At 38.7% G+C, this 21,732-nt stretch overlaps 1 protein-coding gene across 1 annotated transcript in view; it reads right to left on the bottom strand.

The window, feature by feature from the left end:
- LOC127650189 (ribosome biogenesis protein bop1) overlaps positions 1–21,732 on the bottom strand; it is a 113,745-nt gene that overhangs the window by 81,355 nt on the left and 10,658 nt on the right. Inside the window, exon 3 of the mRNA XM_052135441.1 lies at positions 15,169–15,324. Within this exon, the coding sequence (XP_051991401.1) occupies positions 15,169–15,324 (156 nt within the window). The remainder of the gene's footprint in view (positions 1–15,168; positions 15,325–21,732) is intronic.

The following is a 21,732-nucleotide window of genomic DNA, read 5'->3' on the forward strand; positions in this document are numbered from 1 at the left end:
CAAAGATGGTGCTAGCATGAATAAGGTCTATGGGCTAATGCCCATGTAAACATAAGCTACTTTGCTATATGTTACTGTAGCGGTAACAAACTTCAGCACATCAGGGGGCAAGAAAGTAACCTTCAAATGTTTTGACGGATATGTTGTTCAGCTAGCGAGTTATAAACATGTCTAAAGTTTAACTAAGATTTCACCAAACCATTGCACCATCATGACAGTAGTGGTAGTAAAAGATAAAACTGTAGAAGATTTCTAATGTTAGCTACAGTGCTTTTTATGATAGCACTAAATAATGCATTGTGTACCTGCGTTGCATTATGAACTGCGTTCGGACTTAAAAAGTAAAAGTATGTAAAGTTTTCGTTTGAAAATGCATCGCCCCAACTCTTAGGGCCGTCCTTCAGCCAAGCTCACAATGGGAGTGGGCTGGAGAGCAAGAAGAGGTGTATAGTTAATAAGCCTCATTCCGACAGTGGTAGAAGAAGCACACCTGATGTGAATAATGCTTCATCACCGCTGTCTTTAAATGCAGATTGCACCTCTTTTCGGGGAGCCGGCTTCAAATCTCCATGTGTCCCCCAACTGGCATCTTTGCACAGCCAAGACCAGAGTGGGGAGGGTTCAGTCGATTTAGATGTGACGCTGGACCTGCTTCTCGGACCCACAGCGTGAGTTAGATGTGTCGCAGGGGGGCGGGCTACAGGCCGGGCCGCTTACCCCTCATACCTGCCACAGACCTGGGGAGACGTTGATGACGCCGCCGCCCCACGCCCACGTATCCAGGAGGGGACTGCGTGTGGCTGTCGGACCATGCTCAAGCCTGGGCCGCTCCATGGACACACCCCCGACCTTCACTGAGTAACTGTTTCACCGTGAGGATGTCAAAGGCCCTTTAGTTTTGAACACCATACCCCTGGACACTATTGTCCCCATTTTTGGACATTTTATGTTTATTACTATTTCCAATAAATGCCCCTCCGAGGCTTTACACCCTCTCTCTTGCTCACCCTGCAACACTGCAGTACAGCCCATTGAAGAGATGGTTAGTCTATCCCTCACAGTCTCTTTGTCATTCCCTTTAAAAATCAAAGATGGTGCTAGCATGAATAAGGTCTATGGGCTAATGCCCATGTAAACATAAGCTACTTTGCTATATGTTACTGTAGCGGTAACAAACTTCAGCACATCAGGGGCAAGAAAGTAACCTTCAAATGTTTTGACGGATATGTTGTTCAGCTAGCGAGTTATAAACATGTCTAAAGTTTAACTAAGATTTCACCAAACCATTGCACCATCATGACAGTAGTGGTAGTAAAAGATAAAACTGTAGAAGATTTCTAATGTTAGCTACAGTGCTTTTTATGATAGCACTAAATAATGCATTGTGTACCTGCGTTGCATTATGAACTGCGTTCGGACTTAAAAAGTAAAAGTATGTAAAGTTTTCGTTTGAAAATGCATCGTTTTTGTTATTTTTTCTTCTCTCATCCACACCGGAAACTTCCGAAAGCATTCTCTAGTACCACATACAATGAAAAACTATGACATTACGAAATGGGAAACCTAAATGGTATTAGTGTGGAGCTCTACTTATCAGTCGAATCTGACACATTTTTCCAATCCAATGTCGTATATTTTTAATTTTCTGTCATACTTCAACTTTCCAAATCAACAGAACTGGCACAAAGGCCCAAAATAAAAAAGAATTATGATTACACTCAGAATTAAGACATAGCACAATCCTCTGGTTTAGGTGGTGCGAGAGAGTTTTAAGAAGCTTGTCCACTCTCAAACAACATTTGTTCAGTGTTTGGATCCAAATAGGTTACACATTTGCTTCAATCCTGAATCGACAGCAATCTGGAAGGCATGGTGTGGGTGTGAGGCATCTGTGGGTGCGTCTGTGGGCCCAATGGCTCCCAGTGGGATACAGCTCTTAAATACCCCTTTAACTTTCTGCATCGGTAACGGAACACCACCCACATTCACTTTAGTCTAATTTGATAAATCTAAAGAGCGGCTCTAACCAATGGATCCAAGAGAACAAAACCACTCTTTGTTTTTTAACATCGTAGACGTTTCGTAAAATCCATACCCGTGTCTGCTAAAGCACAAAACATATTAATCATTCTCTTTCCTGAAATGCTCAACCAAATGGCTTGCTGGGGAAAAAGACAAAGAAAAGCATATAACATACATGAACAATAGGCCCTGGTGGTGCTTTTAACAAGACATCAAGAGGTGCAGCCCAGGCAGGGTGAAAGAATAACACTAAGGTCAACCAGGTTCAGACAATGGAAATGGGCAGATGCCTACAGGCTGGCCTAAACCAAATGTACTTCTACTTTGAATGGGTTACGATGGCCAAATAGTGGATTAGTTGTCCAACAATCAAGTAGTCAATTAGTCGAGTTTATCTAGAATTTTTAGCTTTGCTAATAATAGCGGAGGTGCTTTATTTAACATGCTTTAGCCATTAAACAGTTTGCACGGTAAAACTCTATTGGAAAAGTTGCATCTTTAAACTCAGACTAATGCGTTTAGTCATTGCGCCATATGCAACACTGTTTTTTGAGCATCCTGCCACAAGTCGTGCCATTCAAGTAAAAAATCCAACTTTATACCAAATATAATCATGTTGCCTACAAATGCTATCAAGTGAGCTTAACTTGTATTAAACCCAGAATATTCCTTGAAAAGGCCATGAAGAGCTGGCAATGGCTATTTCATTCCAGCAGTGAGAGCAAGTTTCTTCTCTTTTATGTTGAGGTACCTGGCCCATGGATCTAGCCTAGAAGTCTTTCCAGACTTCAGTTTAGGCAGCTTCTTTGCTCTGTTTGTTCATTTCTACGATGCTGGGTTAAAAGAAAGCAACGAAACAAAGAAAATGATGGGTTCTCATTTCACCTGCTCCAAAGTTCTTTGTGGGAAGGTAGGCGTTTGGCATTCAGACCGCTATGTAGAAGCTGCAAGATGTACTGAATCCTCAGCAGAATGCTGAGGGTTAAAGGTGGAGGTGAGGTCATGCTACAACTGGTGATGGGCTGCTAAGGGTGAATGGATACGACCCCCTGGTTCCGGTTTCATAAATTGATGTGATTTTTAATGCCGGAATGGAGAGCCAGGGCCTTCCCCTATGTCCGCTTTGAATGCCGAGCTCAGTGGAAGAAACCGTGACCCAGAGAAGCGTACTGACGGCTGTGATTAGCTTATGGCATCCAGAAACCTTTCAACCACGTTTTCAAGTTTGGTGCTCTGCGGACGGCCCTGCTTTCCAAACGTATACATGGCTTACATTTGGAAAATGTTATCAGGCAGAACTTGTGCATGCCTTTTGACAGATAAGGTGCTCAGAGACGAGGCAAAATCAAATGATTGTTTCCGATGAAAATATATTCCTCCATTGAGGGCCTTGTAACCTTCCAGTGGCCATTACCATGGGACGTGCAAATGGAAAAGTGCAAGAAAGTAAATAACAGCGATAGAGGCGTTCTTCATTTTTGTCATCGAAATAACCAACTAAAAATGTCTTTGACGAATGGTTTATTGATTTTGTCAGCGATAGCGAAGGTTTGTCGAAACACTTTTGTCATGACAATAATTAAAGATTTTAAAACATGGGAATGAATGGGAAAAGTTACAAGAAAAAATAAGGAAAAAGTAAAACTGCAAAATATTACTACATGAATCAGCACAAACAACGACTGGGTATTAGGGCTGCACGATTATAGCAAAAATCAATGATATCGTAATCGCGATTATTAATGACGATTAAAATATTAAAATACTGTGACGCCACAAAGTAAGCAACCGTGTGGTTCTTCAGAGTAGCAGATTTCAATGGTGGATATGAGCTGCACTCCAGTTTCTTTTAAGCATCTTTTAAGCATTTTATTGTATTTTATATTGTAATAATCATTTGCGATCTGAGTTTGTGCGATTCTTGAAAATGTCAAATCTACCAATACCAGCTGTGTTGCAAATGGGTCTTATTAGAGCAGACGCGATAACAATGACGGTGATTTCTGAAATACGCTATTCATGCCATATTCTTTATGTTGACTACACCTCCAAAACACACTTAGACCTTATTACTTAGACGTTATTACATTAATAAATTGTACACAGAAATCGAGCAACGCTCACTGCCGGTTAACAAGAATATTGGTTGGAACGTCATGAGCTTGGGTCGAAATGCAGATCTCAAACATGTTTGAGATCTGCATTTCGACATGAGCTCAATGATGCTCCGCACAATGTTCTGCACTCTCACGAATACTCTCGTTAAAAACAAAGCTGTCTAATTAGCATAATAAATCAATTATTTGCACTACGTCTGTGCCGTGATTAGAACGGGAGCATTTTAGTTTTGTCGCGTTGCTCATTTGTAGTGTATTCAACATCTACGATCAAAGCGAGCGGTGTGATATGCAATGAATCCAGAATAATTACAAAGTGCTTTTCGCTCTTGTTCTACAGCTTATTTTCAAGTGTCAGGTGATGTATCTTCAGTATTAATTTTCGAGTGCTGTGCGAACAGAGCTAGAACATACAGCAAGCATCTGGACATTCCTTGTGTTGTGAAAAGCGCTACACAAATAAATAAATTCAGATGGTTTAAAACTTGCGCATTAGGATCAGTTGTCATTACAGATAGGACAGAGGACTAATCCAAGTGGCTCTGATTGGCCATTGCTGTTTCTAGATTAATTGTGCAGCCCAACTGGGCATTTATCCAAATTTTAATATGAGATTTCTAGGATATTGCATCAAAAATGCTGGAAGGAAACATCACAATACGACTAAAATCTCCAAAATGCGCATTAAAAAATGTATAGCTTGCTTGCTTGAGGTGAATCATTTTTTATTAAATAAGACAAGCGCATAAATTAAAACTGAAAAACATTTCCCAAATAAATTCCTAGACATGTATAAAAAAATAAAAAAAAATCACAAAAACAACTTCGCCTCAAGTCACGTGGCCAATCACATTGCATTGCATCTCAATTGTTGCCCTGGTTATTCTTTAATGCTGGGGCCAAATCCTGTCATCAAAAATATTGGGTACAATTACCTCCCAGAACTGCTGGTAAGCTTTTGTTACCAGATACAAGGCATCTGCCACCGATTGCAAGTAAACATCAGGTTCATGAGAGCATTCGGTCTGCATACTCAAAACTGCACGTCATTTATTACATTGAACAAAAAAACTACAGTGGCTACAACTTCCGTTTCCATTTACATTTTGTGCTATTTTCCCCGGAAATGATGATTTAATTCTCTTGAAAACGTGGGATGGAAACACTGCCATAATCACGTTTTCAATCAAGTCTTTTGCACAATCAAGTTTTTTGCTATATTCTGGTTTCACATCAATTACAATTGTAACTTTGATGGAAATGGCTAATTAAGCACATACACAAGATAACTTTAAGTTACATGCTAGTCAGAATCCTCAACTTGTGTTGCGAATAGTTTCTGTAAAAACTGCCTGACATAATAAAAGTCCTTAAAGTGTGAGTAATTCACAACAATGTAACTTCTAAAAAGTAGCTAATAAAATGTTCTATCATTTCAATTAGCATATGCTAATAAATCTTTCAAATGTTTTGGATAAATGTTTTACTAAATGCTAATTAAATGTTTTTTTATAATATTGTCAATGTTTGGTCATTTTTGGGTTTGTTGTTTTGCGCATAACTGTCAACAAAAACATTATTTTCGTCGACCAAATCTGGGTTCACACTGTACAGTCCGAGACATATTTCGATGATCATAAAAGATTTATCCCGTCTTAGCGCAAAATTAGCAATGATGTAAAAAATTGCTGTAGCAATGAATCTTAGCCCTGACGTCATCTGTGCTTATTGTCGCCTACCATTGACTACTAAAAGAGTATCACAAAGCAGTCGTAGTGCGTATGCGTCAAACACATTCGGATTTGCTTGCGGTCAAAAAAGTACACTTTGAAAGGCTGAATGCACGACGGCGCCCGAGGCGATACAGATGTTGGAAAGTATTCCCTTGCATTTAGTGTGACATGTTCACCGAGGCAGTAACACAAATATTGTGTCACATTTGTGCAGTTTGACATCAAGACAGAAAATGTGATACAACACCCAAACAATGCTGCCAATTGGTATGTGGGGGAAAAAGTATTGGCTATAATACTTCCACTGAAAGGGCCTTGGGTTATACTCATTCTGTGCAATCCACAACTATAGTTCCAATGATACATGGAAAGCCTGCTTAATGCTGTCAATCCTAGTAAGGATGGGGTTGTTGAAATGGGGTTCTTTCCCTAAATCACCATCCAAGTGTCCAGAACTGCTCAAATTCAAGCTTTTTTCTCTTTTTCAACTGCCATCAGGTTGACCGCAATCATTTGTGAACCCATCTGGAACTCATCAGTCTGGCTCTTGGAAATGCCCCAATCACAAAATTAAACTTTGGGATTACCAAAATTTAGAGAGCAAAGCAAATAAAAATTTCACCTCCAGACGTGCAGTACGCACTTTTCTAAAGATTTCATCATATTACCGAGGAGTGGGTGGCACGAACCGCCGCAGGGAAAGGCTGGGTTCCCTCTTAACTCCGGAGTAATCTTGGACACCTGACCAGTCACATTACAGGTTGTTTGTTTTACCTTCTACGGGAAAGCAAACAGGGCTCTTTTCTTCAGACAGTGTGGGCTGAAATCTCTCAAATCTCTCAGAGTGGAAATGACAAAGACAGACATTACTTTCCGGAGTAAGATTTGAACACCTGGTGTTTAAAACTCCACACCACAAAATGTCCTGAATGTGTACTTACATAATTTGGGAGGCGATCACATTAACTAGTTTCATCAAATGTTTGCTCATTTGCCAAAGCCTTGTAAAAGGTTTTCGCCTTGTAAATCCAACCACATATAAGCAAATACAAACTTGAAAAAACCTGACAAATTAAAACATAACAAAACAGTTGCCATCCATCCAGTGAGGAAAGCAAGAGTTTGCCAGATTCAGGGATGGTTGCAAAGGATGTAAAGTTGCCTCCACGCATGACAGCTCCTCAGTGGGTCACTGGACGGGAATCTGGACTCAGACAGTGGATGTGATTAGCAGACGTGACCTCGATTCGCTACCTGTCACCAGAGCTTTACGTTAGAGCCCACAGAGACGGACGTTCTCGAAAACCTCAAAAGAGAATCACTCATCCATGGCTTACCGCACACTGGAAATGAGATTGCAGCCTTGTTCATGCTCAGAAGCAGAAACAGTGCCCTCTATAGGAAGAGCAGGCATTCACAGGACCATGTTGACATGTTCATTTTGTTAATCAGAAATGTATGCTTTTGAGTAAGCAGTCTAGAGAATGACATTTTAGGCTGGGTATGCAATTTTTTCAGCAATGTGCCGACTGATTACAGGTCTTTTATTTTGTGTGCATGACATGTTAAAGACAATACATTTGGTTTATTGTTCATTTCTCACAGGCCTTTTTTTTTCTCTATCCTATAGATGCTTTTTGTCCACCGTAACTGTTATTGGTTAACGTTCTTAGCCGATCGGCATTCAGATTAGAGCTAATGCACGTTGTGAATTACATGCAAATTTTCAGAGCATTTTTTCACTCTTGTAGGTTTCTACACAATTCATTGAATAGTTTTTAATAAATATGCCTGTATTCGCTAATGCTGATCCAGTGAATGTGTCATGTTCTTTATTTAATGATCAATGCAAGTCGAGCACATTTAGTGTCTGATTGGGCTGTTGGAATAGATCTGGGTCACATAAACACAATGTTTCTTACTTGGACTAGTCGACTCCAAAACTTTTGATTAAACGTTAGTGAAATAAGTCGTACCGCACATCCCTAGTACATACTGTACATATACTCTTAGTTCATATATATAGTATTGCATTTACGGTTATATTTAAACCATAAATTGGAGATCCAGCAAGAAATGCTTACTGGTATGATACTTTTCAACTAGTGAGTGGGACATAAAAGCACTTCTTTTAATAAAGGTGATAATGAAGGTACATACACATCCAGTTTGTGAAGCCACTTTATGCCCTGTTGCACAAACACACACACACATCTCTTCCTAGATTAATGTGCAGGGACTCAAATTCAGAAAGGTCTCTGCGAGCGGTAGCTGCTTGGCAGCAGGAAGCAGCAGTTGCAGCCAGGAGCCAGAGCCCCTTTTCCCCTTTATTCCACAATGTGTCTTCATTCATCTGGTAGAGCACATGGAAAAGCCATTGCGGGGGAAAAGACCCTTCCTGCCGGATCGGTCTAGGACAGGCGCTGCTCTCTCCTGTATTCCCTCTCCACTCCGCTAACAGGAAATAGCCCTTTATTACAAAGGGGGGACGTGAGGTTGAAAATCAAGGGATTTAGAAGTCTGGAGTTTTATCTGTAGACAACTTGTGCTGAGAGCTGCAAAGGGACGGCGAGGCAACCCAATCTGCTATCCCCAGACAAGAGGTGGTGGGGGGACTGGCTAATTTAACTTAGCCCAAATGGCAGCGCGACCACCAAGGATATATGAAGCACAAGCAGACAAAACTCAGCAGAGTTCAGGCTCAAGTGCTCCTTCAAAGAGAGCTGCCTGAGGGTTAGAAGACAAGACTGACAAGCTGAAGCAATTCACGCCTTCTCATCTCCACTACAAGAAAAGAAATCAATCAATGCAAAACGAGTACAAATAGAAGTTTAAACTCGAAACTAAAGACTAGGGCATACTTTGTTTTTCCATATGCTGTTCCATCACGTGCACGGGCGAGCGCTCAGACTTTTAAAGGAAAATCTTTTTGACCACGAGCCCATAGGGAAGCATTCAACGAATGCACAGTACGGCTGCTTTGAGATACTCTTTTAGCACAGTCTACCCCATGCGCACGCATCGACGACATGGTATTGCGGGTTAAATACAACATTTGTCTCCTTTTCTTAAAAAAGCAAAAATCGAGGTTACAGTGAGGCACTTACATTGGAAGTGAATGGGACCAATTTTTGGAGGGTTTAGAAGGCAGAAATGTGAAGCTTGCAATTTTATAATAGCACTTACATTAATTATTATGTAAAACTTATGTATTTGAGCTGTAAAGTTATTTAAAATCACAGTTTTTAACAGTCGTTTAAGAGTTGCATTGCCATGCCAAGTTGTAAAATTGGATATAACTTTACGCCAAGATTAGTGTGGCGGAAAGATCCACCCCTCCCTCTCGTCATCATCGCCCCACCTGAGGGCCATCTTTAAGCCAGGCTCACAACGGGAGTGGGTAGGAGAGAGAAAAGAGATTATTATAATTAATAAGCCTCATTTGGACATCTATTCTCCATGTGTGTGCACACTGGCATCCTCGCAGGCCCAGGAGCAGAGCGGGGAGGGTTCGGCCGAGTTAGATGCGTCGCCGGGGAGGACAGCACGCATTGCGGCCAACGGGTTAGAGGATGGCCTGCCTCCCGATCACCTGCTGCATGTCTGGGAAGACAGGCCGTCAAGGACACCCATGAGGGGAGCGCATGATGCCGTCCGACCCTTCTCAAACCTGTGCCATTACTTGGACATCCCCGACCTTCACGGAGCTCCATTTCACCACGAGAATGCCAGATTCCCATTTATTTTGATCACCATTCCCCCTGGACACCATTTTCCCCATTTATGAACATTTTATGTTTATTACTATTTTCAATAAATACCTCTCCGAGGCTTGATGCCACACCCACTGTGTCTGTCTCTTGCTCACCACGTTACAGTAAGCAGCTTTATCACACTAAAATCATGTTAACATGCATATTGTTTACCTTGAAGCTATACTTTGTTTGGTCTACTTTTTACACAAGGAGTATTTTAACGTTTACGGGTTGGCCCCATTCACCTCCATTGTAATTGCCTCACTGTAACCCAGATTTTTGCTTTTTTTTTTTTTTTTTGAGAAAACGAATGCTGTTGGTTGAGCTCAACTTGTAATGAACCCGGAATATTCCTTCAGGGGAGAAGCCACCTGACGGCATCCTACAATTAAAAGACAATATAAAATTCGCAAAATGGCATTCGCATTGCATTTAAATGTGTTCGCTAATTGCTAAATTTTAAAACAGAAAGCAATGGTAATAGTAGAATAGTAGTTTAAAAAATAAAAAATAAATTACGTACACTCAAATGCGATGAAGCCATTACAGAAAAAGCTGATAACATGACCAGCCAGAATATTCCTTGCTTTATCTCAACAATCCCTTGTAAGTGGACGCTTTCACTCGCAAAACAAATTAATCTTGACTTAGTGTGAATAGTGAATTTTTACAATGACACAAGGATCGGTGATGATCTGGGGGTGCTTCAGCAAGGCTGGAATCGGGCAGATTCGTCTTTGTGAAAGACGCACGAATCCTGGAAGAAAACATGCTTCCTTCTGCTCTGACAATGTTCACAAACTCTGAGGATTGGTTATTCCAGCAGGATAATGCCCCATGCCACACAAACAGGTCAATCAAGGTGTGGCTGGAGGACCACCGGATCAAGACCCTGTCATGGCCAGCCCAATCTCCAGACCTGAACCCCATTGAAAACCTCTGGAATGTGATCAAGAGGAAGATGGATGGACACAAGCCATCAAACAAAGCCGAGATGCTTGAGTTTTTGCACCAGGAGTGGCGTAATGTCACCCAACAGCATTGTGAAAGACTGGCAGAGAGCATGCCAAGATGCATGAATGCTGTGATTGAAAATCAGGGTTATTGCACCAAATATTGATTTCTGTACTCTTCCTAAGTTAAAACATTAGTATTGTGTTGTTTACAAATGAATATGAACTTGTTTTCATATAGGGGCGGCTGTGGCTCAGTTGGTAGAGCGGGTCGGCCACTAATCGCAGGGTTGGTGGTTCGAATCCCAGCCCACACGACTCCACATGCCGAAGTGTCCTTGGGCAAGACACTGAACACCAAGTTGCTCCCAATGGCAGGCTAGCACCTTACATAGCAGCTCTGCCGCCATTGGTGTATGAATGTGTGTGTGAATGGGTGAATGAGTGAATGAGTCAACAGTGTAAAGCGCTTTGAATACCGAAAAGTTTAAAAAGGCGCTATATAAGTGCAGACAATTTACCATTTGTTTTCTTAGCATTATACGAGATCTGACTGCATCTTTTTTGTTATTTTGTCATTTTCTGCACATAAATGCTCTAAATGACAATATTTTTATTTGGAATTTGGGAGAAATGTTGTCAGTACTTTATAGAATAAAACAAAACCACAAATGCATTTTACTCAAACACACACCTATAAATAGTAAATGCAGAGAAACTGATAATTTTGCAGTGGTCTCTTGATGGCGCTGATGAATAGTCCACAATACGACAAGGGACATTTATTAATAAAGTAAATAAAGTAAAATAAAGATCTCCAAAGAAGCTCTTTACCAAAGTAAACAGTGACCGTAAGCGTCATTTCTGAAGCGTTCTGAACGACTTTGAAGGGGCATTAAAATAGTCACTCCAAGATCTGGTATCTACCCAAGAACAATAAGACTTCTTTAAAATATTCCTGGTGGGTAGCGCATAGCCAAGACGAGTTTTGGATGGCTGCTGTGTTTAGCTTGTACGGCCTGGCAAATTATCCAGACCGCATTGTGCCAGGGTTCAACGATTGTCAATGGAGCATGTAAATTAAAGAGCTGAGAAAGGAATTCTTTAATGGTCCTACAAGTAAATATGAGATGTTACAGAAGTCCTTACTGAGAAGGGTGCATTACAGTCTCCTAAAGACCCCCCTCACAAAAGAAAAAAGGCAATACAGACATTACAGAAATGCGGTAACGTCTGACGGCTGCAAGGGAACTGTATCAAATACTGCGGTTCAGACAGCTCGAGAAAAAGAACAAAAATATTTTTCCTTTACATGAAACATTACACAACTAACCATATTACCATCTAAGGAACAATGAAGTAATCGTGCCTGAGCAAACATAGCTGAAAAAGCCACCGCTATATTTAGATTCCGAATTTTCTGACTGAACATTTCTACCTCGTCTTTAGAGCCATGCCACTCTATAACAACTTCAATTTTTCTGCCTTCTGATTTAGACTGACGTTTACAATTGGTTTAAACTAGGTCCAAGTGTAGACTTGTCCTATCGAATAGGACTAGGTAAATAAAGGTTTTCTGGTTAAATCACAATCTTCATTTTAACGATCCTGATATTGATTTTTAAAATCACAAGCTCGATCTTTTACTCCCTGCCAGGAGTACTCAATACCTCTATTAAAAGTCAACCACTAGTTGATCTCGTTAACAGTCAACAAGTAAAATAGAGTACATAGAGTAACTACACAAATAGTGAGATTCTTAAATATCACTTTTTTCCCTCATTTTGGCTCCTGTGCACTGCTTGACAGTCCGACAGGTGTCTTATGTGTGTGTGTGTTTTATTTACGTGTGTGATCTGAGAGCACTCGCAGAGTTGCGATAATGTGGATATACGCCTAAACAGTCAAATACTCTTTAAAATGTCATTAAATTGCATTAGTGTTAAAAGTCACAGACGTTTAAATGCAGCCTAATATATTTGCCACGGTCTAGTATGATGTTAATTTTAATCAAACCAGAAAACCATTTACTGCTCTTGGTTTGATAACTTTAGTAGCTTTTTTAGTATTAAGTAATAATGTATTACATTTACACAGCTTATTAGTATTAAGTAATAATGTATTATATTTACACTGCAAAGACCAGTGATTTAAGTAGTTTTGTTGCATTAAATTTGTTGTTTTTTTTCAATTCTGAATGTTTACTTAAATGCGAGTCCTTGAATGTTTTCTTCATTTGTATTGTTGTTCTATTGCTTGTGATTTGTGTCTTTGTTCTGTGTCCATGAAACAATGTTCACTCAAATTTGTATTTTGTTGTGGTGTCAAAATGAGTATTAAGAATAGTGGTGGTGCTTTTATATGTAGCAAAATGGACATTAGAAGTGAAATATACCAAATTTAAATAGAATCGAAGACAGTTTGTGGATTGGATTAAAATCAAACCTGTATTAGAGGTAGACCGATATATTGGTTTTACCGATTAATCGGTGCCAATAGTTGCTTTTTGGAGCTATCGTTATCTGCAAATATATAAGGTGCTAGTTGCCGATAGATATTCATCATTTCAAAATAAGAGTCATTGTTGTGTTTCGAGCTTGTTTATACTTAAAAGTTTTAAGGTTTTTATCAAAATAAAAGTTATTTTGGTTGAACAATAAAATCCATCTGGGATTTTATCTATTTAGGATTTATGTTTGTGCCTGTCATAGTAAGGAAAGAACAAGATTTTTTTTACAATCTACAAATCAATTTTAAAACTCTCAGCCTCTCTGTTTTCTGCCTTTCCCACCACCGCAGTTATCGGTAGCGGCAAAATCCCCTATTGGTCGACCTCTAATCTGTATGGATACTCAACACTACTAACAAAATTTCAAGCGCTCCTTTCCATGTAAATGTGAGTTTTATCCTAACCAGCCGCGAACATGACAAATGACAAATGCCGAAACATTCTGTTGATCATTTGTGGTCTATTCCAACGGATAGCTCCGCTCACGGAGAAATCTCACAGGTACAAAATCCCGTTCCACATAACAGTTTATTAAACATTAAATATGTTCCGATTGGTTATGATCATGTTGCATGGCGTGGTGGCGGCGTAGTGGGCTAAAGCACTAAACTGGTAAGCAGAAGGTCGCTGGTTCGACCCCCACAGCCACCACCATTGTGTCCTTGAGCAAGGCACTTAACTCCAGGTTGCTCCGGGGGGGGATTGTGCCTGTAATAAGTGCACTGTAAGTCGCTTTGGATAAAAGCATCTGCCAAATGCATAAATGTTGCATCATATAACTTTTCCTTTCAGCGTGGACAGACAAATTACTTGTCGATGGAAACTCGTCAAACACGGTCTAAAGTTTTGCCTTGATCCCAGCAGTCAATAACGCATAAAATAAAATAGGAAAACTTGAATTATGATTAACATTGTTTGAGGCCGTCCACGCCAAACCCATTTTTTTGCATCTGACTTTTGACAGTTCTGACGGATTTCAATTGTTTTTCGACACATGCATTCAGTAGAATGACATCTTTTTCACATTCAGTCTGACTATACAGCCCCTTCAGTAGTCTCTGTCTCACCCCATTCGCAAGTTTGGCTATTTCAGAAGAGCATTTGTGACGGTGTGATGTAGGTGAAGATCTGGGCTGGTAATCGAAAGCTTGCAGGTTCAAACCCAAATGTTACTCCAAGTAACTTTCGATAAACACCGTCACCTAAATGACGTGTAGCATTTGACTTTGGACAAAAGTTGGGCAGGATGCATTGCATTCTGATATCAAAATGCAAATACTTGAATATATTTGCCTAAAATTCTTGCTTGGCAAAATGCCCTAAGATGAACTACCAATGCGGTGGTACATGAAAAGTCAAACTTGACCAACCTAAGCTACGAGCATCCTGGGAATTTTCCTATCATTTAGATTTTAAAGCAGGTAAGACAGTGTTTTACAGCATGTTGGGAGAGATTATTTAAAGAGCCCACAATGCCACGAGGTAGCCAAATAATGAATTTGTTATGCATCCAAATAAAAGAGCTAAAAGTCAAATGACCATCTGGAAACAAATGATAGGAGGATAGCATGCAAAGATCACATCGTAACAGATGCAGGTGTACAAACACACAATGGTGATATTAAAGCTGAAGTGTGTACTTTCTGCACCACCAGAACTGCAAAAATAAACACTGTTTGCCCAATGACAGACAGGGGAACATCATGGACACAAACAGACAGTGCCACCTAAACTCACTCCATTGGTTGAGTCATTGGCTGGTTGCGATGCTCAAACAAACAGAGCAATATTTTAAAAGCAAGAGTGTTAACAGATTTACATACTTCATCTTTAAGACTCTGATTGGAAAGAATTTAATACAAATGCTTCATAAGACATTATAGTCAGTACAACAACTGACATGGATTTCTTAGTATTTTGGTATGCTCCCCTTTTGCTTCAGAAGTTTGTTCAAAACCTGATGATCCAATTTATCCCCGAGACATTTGAGAATGTTCAAAAAAGCATGTTTGTAGTTTATAGTTCAAGAGTGACTAGTCCAGCGATCAGACTATTTGTCAACAGGTGATTGGTTCTTACCTCCTCATCTGATGTATCATGCTCATACTCGTCCACCTGTGAGGAAATCATGAGGCCGCTGTCTCTGTCGGACACCACACTCTCTTTACCGCCATCCTGTACTGCAGATTTGATCGGTTTCTTCTTCTTCTTTTCCTTCGAATGTTGGCCATTGGCCTGTAGAAGAATAAACACTGACTGTTAAAGACAATGAATGCATTCAAAACATTTCTCACAAAACCTTTCAAAACAAATGATAATAATATATTATAAAAGTAATATATAATAATATATCTCAATCGTGCACCTTTAACTTTTAAACCCTCACGCTTTTATTTTGACATTCTGAACTCTCCAGGACGTCCTGTGTGTGTCTGTTTGTAAGCAAGTTCACATTAGTTCAATTCACTTCTTATTCAAAATCTGGTCAAATGCACCTCCGGTGCCGTTCTAAATGCGTATTATAAGTGAACCGAACTATTGAACAGCTACATCTGAGAGGTTATTCGTGAGGAGCACTCAAATATCGCGCACCGCTTGAAAGCTAAAAATAGCCGCAAGTGTGTGTGTGTATACAGAGCAGCGCCTTTCACTGACACGCTGATGCTGCGAATACTATATATTTACTTATTAAACAGCCTTTTGTGATTCACAGAGTTATCACACGTCTTCAAGTGGCTTTGAATAAAATGCACGAGTCATATGATCTGCTTTAATTGTGCTTTTATGTAATTTTTTTAGCTTAACAGTAACAAACATCACTAACACACAGTATTGGATTTGGAACGGTCTCGTCGCACCGCTACCCGATCCGTCTAAAAGCTTCAGTCTTGGAGCCGATAACAATCCATGTATCAGATCCCTGAATTAAATATTATACCTCATGGTATTTTTCATTTAAATACCTTTAATTTATGCTGATTCTACAGAACTAAAAATATTTCAGCCTATTTAAAAGAAATTACGCATATCAACGTCATAATAAAATTTGAATTAAACCTAACTGAATAATGTTTAACTAAATTAAATTAATGAAAAAATATATAATTAAAAGTTGCAGCCAGTATTTTTTTTTTTCCTCATTTGAAAAGTTTCACTTCTAAAGCAATTAATGGTTATTTTGAAGCATGTGTATAAAATCATGACTGCTCACATGAGATGAAGACTCAATATCAGCAACTTCATAAAAGCTGTTTTATTTGACATGGAGGGGTCACCTCATGGAGGCTGCCATGTTCGACTCACATGACCAGCCGAATACTACTCGCTTAATCTCAGTAACCATGGAGTTATGGTGGTGTAGTGGGCTAAAGCACATCACTTGTAATCAGAAGGTTGCTGGTTTGATCCCCACAGCCACCACCATTGTGTCCTTGAGCAAGGCATTTAACTCCAGGTTGCTCCGGGGGGATTGTCTCTGTAATAATGGCACTGTAAGTTGCTTTGGATAATGCAAAGATTTACATTTATGCCAAATGCATAAATGTAAATGTAACCACCTGTTATTGGACACTTTCACTCAAGAATAAAAATTAATAATAAAAGACTGTGAATGGTGAATTTCTATAATGACACCAGTAACTGAAAACTACTGTTTAAATGATGCTGCATCCGCACCACTAGGTGTCACTGTAAGTCTAAGACAACATAAAAACTTACCAAGTACTGCACACCTTTAAAGATAACTTAAATTTGAAGGTAATTTGATACAAAATGTAAAAAAAAAAATTTGGTGTGTAAATACAAACCTGGACATAGTGCTTAATTGTCATGAAAACGGTATTTTAAAAAAAAAATCGTTTTTTTTTATTTATTCGTTTTGAGGTGAAATATGACCAGAACATGTTGAGACATAATTAACCCTTTAAAAAGAAATCAGTGTGCAATACTATAGAAATAAATGAATCTTTCATTATAGGCATCAATACATTCAATATACGTCAATATATCATATAAATAAATCATAAAATGTGTCAATGAATAAATAAAAAAGAAAATGTAAAAAAACATGCAAGATCCTTGGACTCAACGGATTTATTGACATATGTTTAATTATTTATAGACATTTATTTATTTATTAATTTACTGACACATTTCAAGATTTGATTATTTATTTAAAGATATATTGACATTTATTTTGATGCTTCTACTGAAATCGAATTACGAGTTCCACGAATGAAAGAAAAAGTCAAAAAGGTTTGGAAAAACATGAGGGTGAGTAAATGATGACAGATTATTTTTTTTTCATAACGGTGTAAAAAGGTACAATTTTCCAGTCTAACCGTAACACTAAAAATGATCCAAACTGTTATAATGATCAATGTAGAATCATTTCACTGAACTTCAGTAAAAGTACAGCATTTTCCAGAGACCATATTTTCATAGCAGCATGACAGTCTGCATGTTTCAAAGATGCAGCTTTTTCTTTTTGTGCACAAACTTCCTCTGCGTGATTTACTCATGTGCCGTTAAAAATCAGTCACCAGAACCTCACATCCTGTCTGAGTAGCCGGGACAGCAGGGATGAAAGCTCGCGGCATTGGTTGTTATTTACCGCAGCTCATCACTCAAGAGAGAACTCAAGAATGGGCAGAAAATCTCTGAGCGAGGTCGAGAGGAAGAGCAGCTTTAAGCAGTCGCGTGTCCCGCGAGACCGCGGTGGGGCAGGTGAGCAACCTGCACTGATTTACGGCTCCTTAACGTCCCGCTATCTCTTGGACTGTCGAGCTAAGTGAAACACTTCCTCCCTGAAGCCTAGTTAAATCCACATCAAGACGGTGTTCCTGAATGCCTCGTGCAGCCCCAGGGATGGCCAATTTTTCCGCTAGCAATGAAGATCTAAAAACAAGCTGAAAAAGAGCTTAAAAAAAGGAAGGGGGCACCGGTTGTTCTGAGTCATTAAACTGCAGGCTAAACCAGGACGCAACCTATTAGGATAAGCAGACGTTATTGCTAGTAATGTATTGAGCAATGTTGAGCGAATATTGCAATGCTAACATTTTTATGTGCTTTTGATTTCATTACACTTGTTTTCCAGTAACCATCTACACAACCTTAAATCAATATATTACACTTCATGGAGAAAATAAGACTTTTCCAGGGAATACATCTTGAATTAAAAAAACATTTCTAACCCTCTTGACGACATTTTGGGTTTAAGCATAAACTCATTTTCATTGGATTCATGCTGACAATAATACTGGATCTGTTCTAGGTATGATCAAAATTACACAATAAATTCACAATATTGCTGCTGATGTTAAATTGTGCAAGACTGTGAATATTTCATTTGTTTATTAATTGGCCAGAAGTTTCCTACACAGCATGACAAAAGGCTTTTATTCAAGTAAAAATATCTACACATCTGTAAAACAAGATGATTCACTAGTCCAGAAAACAGAACATTCACCGAACGTTACCATTTGGTTCTCATTTAGCCTCAAATTCCTAGGAACGTTCTCCTTGGTTTTATTTTTTATAACCATATACTAACGTTCCCAGGACGTTGCAGAAAGGTTTTTGTGTGACAACCTACTTAAAACTTTAACAGAACCTTCTTGGTTGATTTTTAGGCTTCAGTTTTTTAACCTTCCCAGAACACTGAAAAGAGGTTTTTGTCGACAACACCATAAAGAACTTCTACATAACGTTCTCTAATGGGGGTTTTCATAACCATAAAGTAACATAGCTAGCATAACTAACCAAGAATGTTTACAGAACTTTTTTGGTTATTTTTAAGTTTCACTTTTATAACCGTAAACAAACATTACAAGAACTTTGCAAGAAGGTCTTTGTGTGACAATACAGCTGTAATTAATTTTATTTGTATTTTTCCATTGGCCAAAAGCATAAATCAGAGTAAATCCTATTAGATTAATGCTAAAAACAGCTCCAAGAACAAATAAAAAAACGATTTGCCAATGGGGTTAGAAAATCAAACTGGATTAAAAAAATCAATTGATTATTAATCAATTATTGCAACGATTAATCATTAGCTTTTAATAAATTATTCAGCTTGTGCCCGACTTAAAAGGTTGTATTAAACATGCTTCCTAACAATAAAGAGGACAAAATCATCTTTTAAAAATACTCTAAATGACATTCACTGAATTAAAGGTTTAACTCAGTAAAGAAATCACTGCAAAAAATTCTATTGTTATTAAGTGTTTTTGTCTAAAAATCCTTAAAACAAGATACGTTTATTTGAGAATCAACATATAAGATATTTAGACTTGCTTTAAGAGAATGAATCTTAAAAATACAGTAAGTTTATTTTTGTATATGTGTATTTTTATCACTTGGTTATACTTCTGCGATTGCAGTAAAGACTAAATATACTTATATTCAAGATCTATTCTCTAAAAGCAAGTCTAAATATCTGATACCTGCTTCTCATGTGAATGCATCTTTTTTTAAAAGGATTTTTAGATATTTTTAATATTATATTCAACATTCTCAGATAACACTGTTTTATTCTGCAGTATAGCTGCTAAAGTAAATGTACATTGTTTTAATGGAGTTTTAGATATTTATATTGGAAAACAAGCCAAAACAAATACAAATCAAAAACGTATAATGGGGCGAAGACATCCTCTCTCTCTCCTTTCTGTTCACTTTAATCCATCTTTACTCTCTCTTATTAATCAAGCTGCGTATTGCCAATTTTCTTCAGGATAAGAAATGCACAGTGACACATATATTATGATTCAATAAGTCATGAGTCATCATGTTATAATCTAGCTGCATTAAGTGCGGGCTCGTGGGATGAGCGTCCCGCGACAGAGTGTGCCTCAGCTGGGTGCAGTTTCAATCTCTTCCCCCTTAGATCGGGACACTTCGCGCGACTCATAGAAGAGGCGCTGACCGCACAGACCCAGTTAATGCCAGTTTTGGAGTTTGTAGTTATTTAAAATGATCTGCTTCCTTATTATTTGAACTTTAATAAAGCTATAACGCGTTAAATATAAACGATGTAACGCCGGGGTGTTTCCTTTAACTCTTTCCCCGCTAAACACGGAATTTTCCGTGTTTCCGTGTTTTAGGTGTTATACGGTAAGGAAGACCCCTGCGCATGTTTTGAAAGAGTACACAACTCTTTGATCAAAGAAACAGACTGCGATCGTCTCAAACATGAAGAAGTGGAGTATTGAGAAGCTCAAAATATCAGACATAAACATGCCTTTTTATCAGCTTTTTGTCTGAAATGTTGTTTTTTGACAAAACCGGCCTCTGTTCAAGTCGCAATAAAAAAAGAACAAATAAAGATAAAATAAAATTGTTTTTTTTGCCTAAAAGCAGAGGCCCAGATCTTTATTTTGATATATAGCATCTTCATATATTCATGGAAGAAAATATTCTGCGGGCCATTAAAGTTTAGCGAAAATCGTCAAAAACCCTGGCGGTGGCTGGCAACTTTTTTTTTAAAACGCTGGCGGGGAAAGAGTTAAAGACGCTCGACACGCAAGTTTTGCTTAAGAAGAGTTGCAGCTCCGGCTCTACTTATTCCACAACGAGAGTGCTTCTGTATTTTTGCATTATAACTCCCTCATACTTTGCTTTGATCTACATCAGCTGAAGCTGTTTGGAAAGTTTAGAGTTCATCTGGACTGTGATCGGTTTAATTCTTCCTCTCCTCAATCAGGTGTAAACTGCTGTGTGCTCTCATGCGTCATCATTACAGTTTAATGTGATCTCGTGTTACGTTAACTGAGATTGACTATTTGACAACGACAATTTTGGTCGACAATTTTTTTTATTGTCAACGTTGTCGATAATGTTGAGTAAACGTTTCAGCCCTAAACAATAACACTACGTCATTTTAAATACAAAGAAATAGCGAATATCATCAAAAAGCTGAAAAATATGGAGAATTTTTGTGGTATATCGACATCCAGCCCTAATTGGTACATGCACTGGAATGTAATTTCACAGCTAACCAGACCGTAAAAGATCTGAACAAACTTGTTTCTCAACTGCAGGAGTTCGGTAATAAAAGACGAGAATGTGGGAGAAGAGAAATCGGCCTTTGACGGATGATTTGTCTAGATGATGGCCGACCAGTCAGAACAGAAGAGCTCACAGTACAGATTCAGCTAAAAAACAAGCTCCTCAGGACGTCTAGAGCGTGGCTCAGTGCCAGCGTGACCACAAACTGATGTGGGCTAAAGATGTTGCAAACCAAAATCACGAGAATGTGCATTTGGGCCTTTAAGGTTACAAATAATATGATCTACGATCTACGAATCAGACCGAGAAATTAATGCACTGACAGACTCTTGGAGCACATCTGAACATCCGTTTAAAATCCATTCAAGCACCTCCTGTGGACTTTAGCACGAATAGTTCATCCAAAAATGAAAATTCGGAGATTATTTACTTACTCTCATGTCACTCCAAATCCATGTGCCTTTTGGTCTTCCATTGAACACTTGGCCACTTTTTTCCATATAATGAAATTGAATGAGGTCTGGGGCTTTTAAGCTCTAAAATGACACATATTTTACACGGCTTGTGCACTGCAATTCAAATCAGTATCAATTGTGTGAGAAAAAGAAAGAGTAATAAGTAAATGATTTGTTGATGAAT

The sequence above is a fragment of the Xyrauchen texanus genome, chromosome 10 (genome assembly GCF_025860055.1).
Source record: "Xyrauchen texanus isolate HMW12.3.18 chromosome 10, RBS_HiC_50CHRs, whole genome shotgun sequence".
Taxonomy (NCBI): Eukaryota; Metazoa; Chordata; class Actinopteri; order Cypriniformes; family Catostomidae; genus Xyrauchen; species Xyrauchen texanus.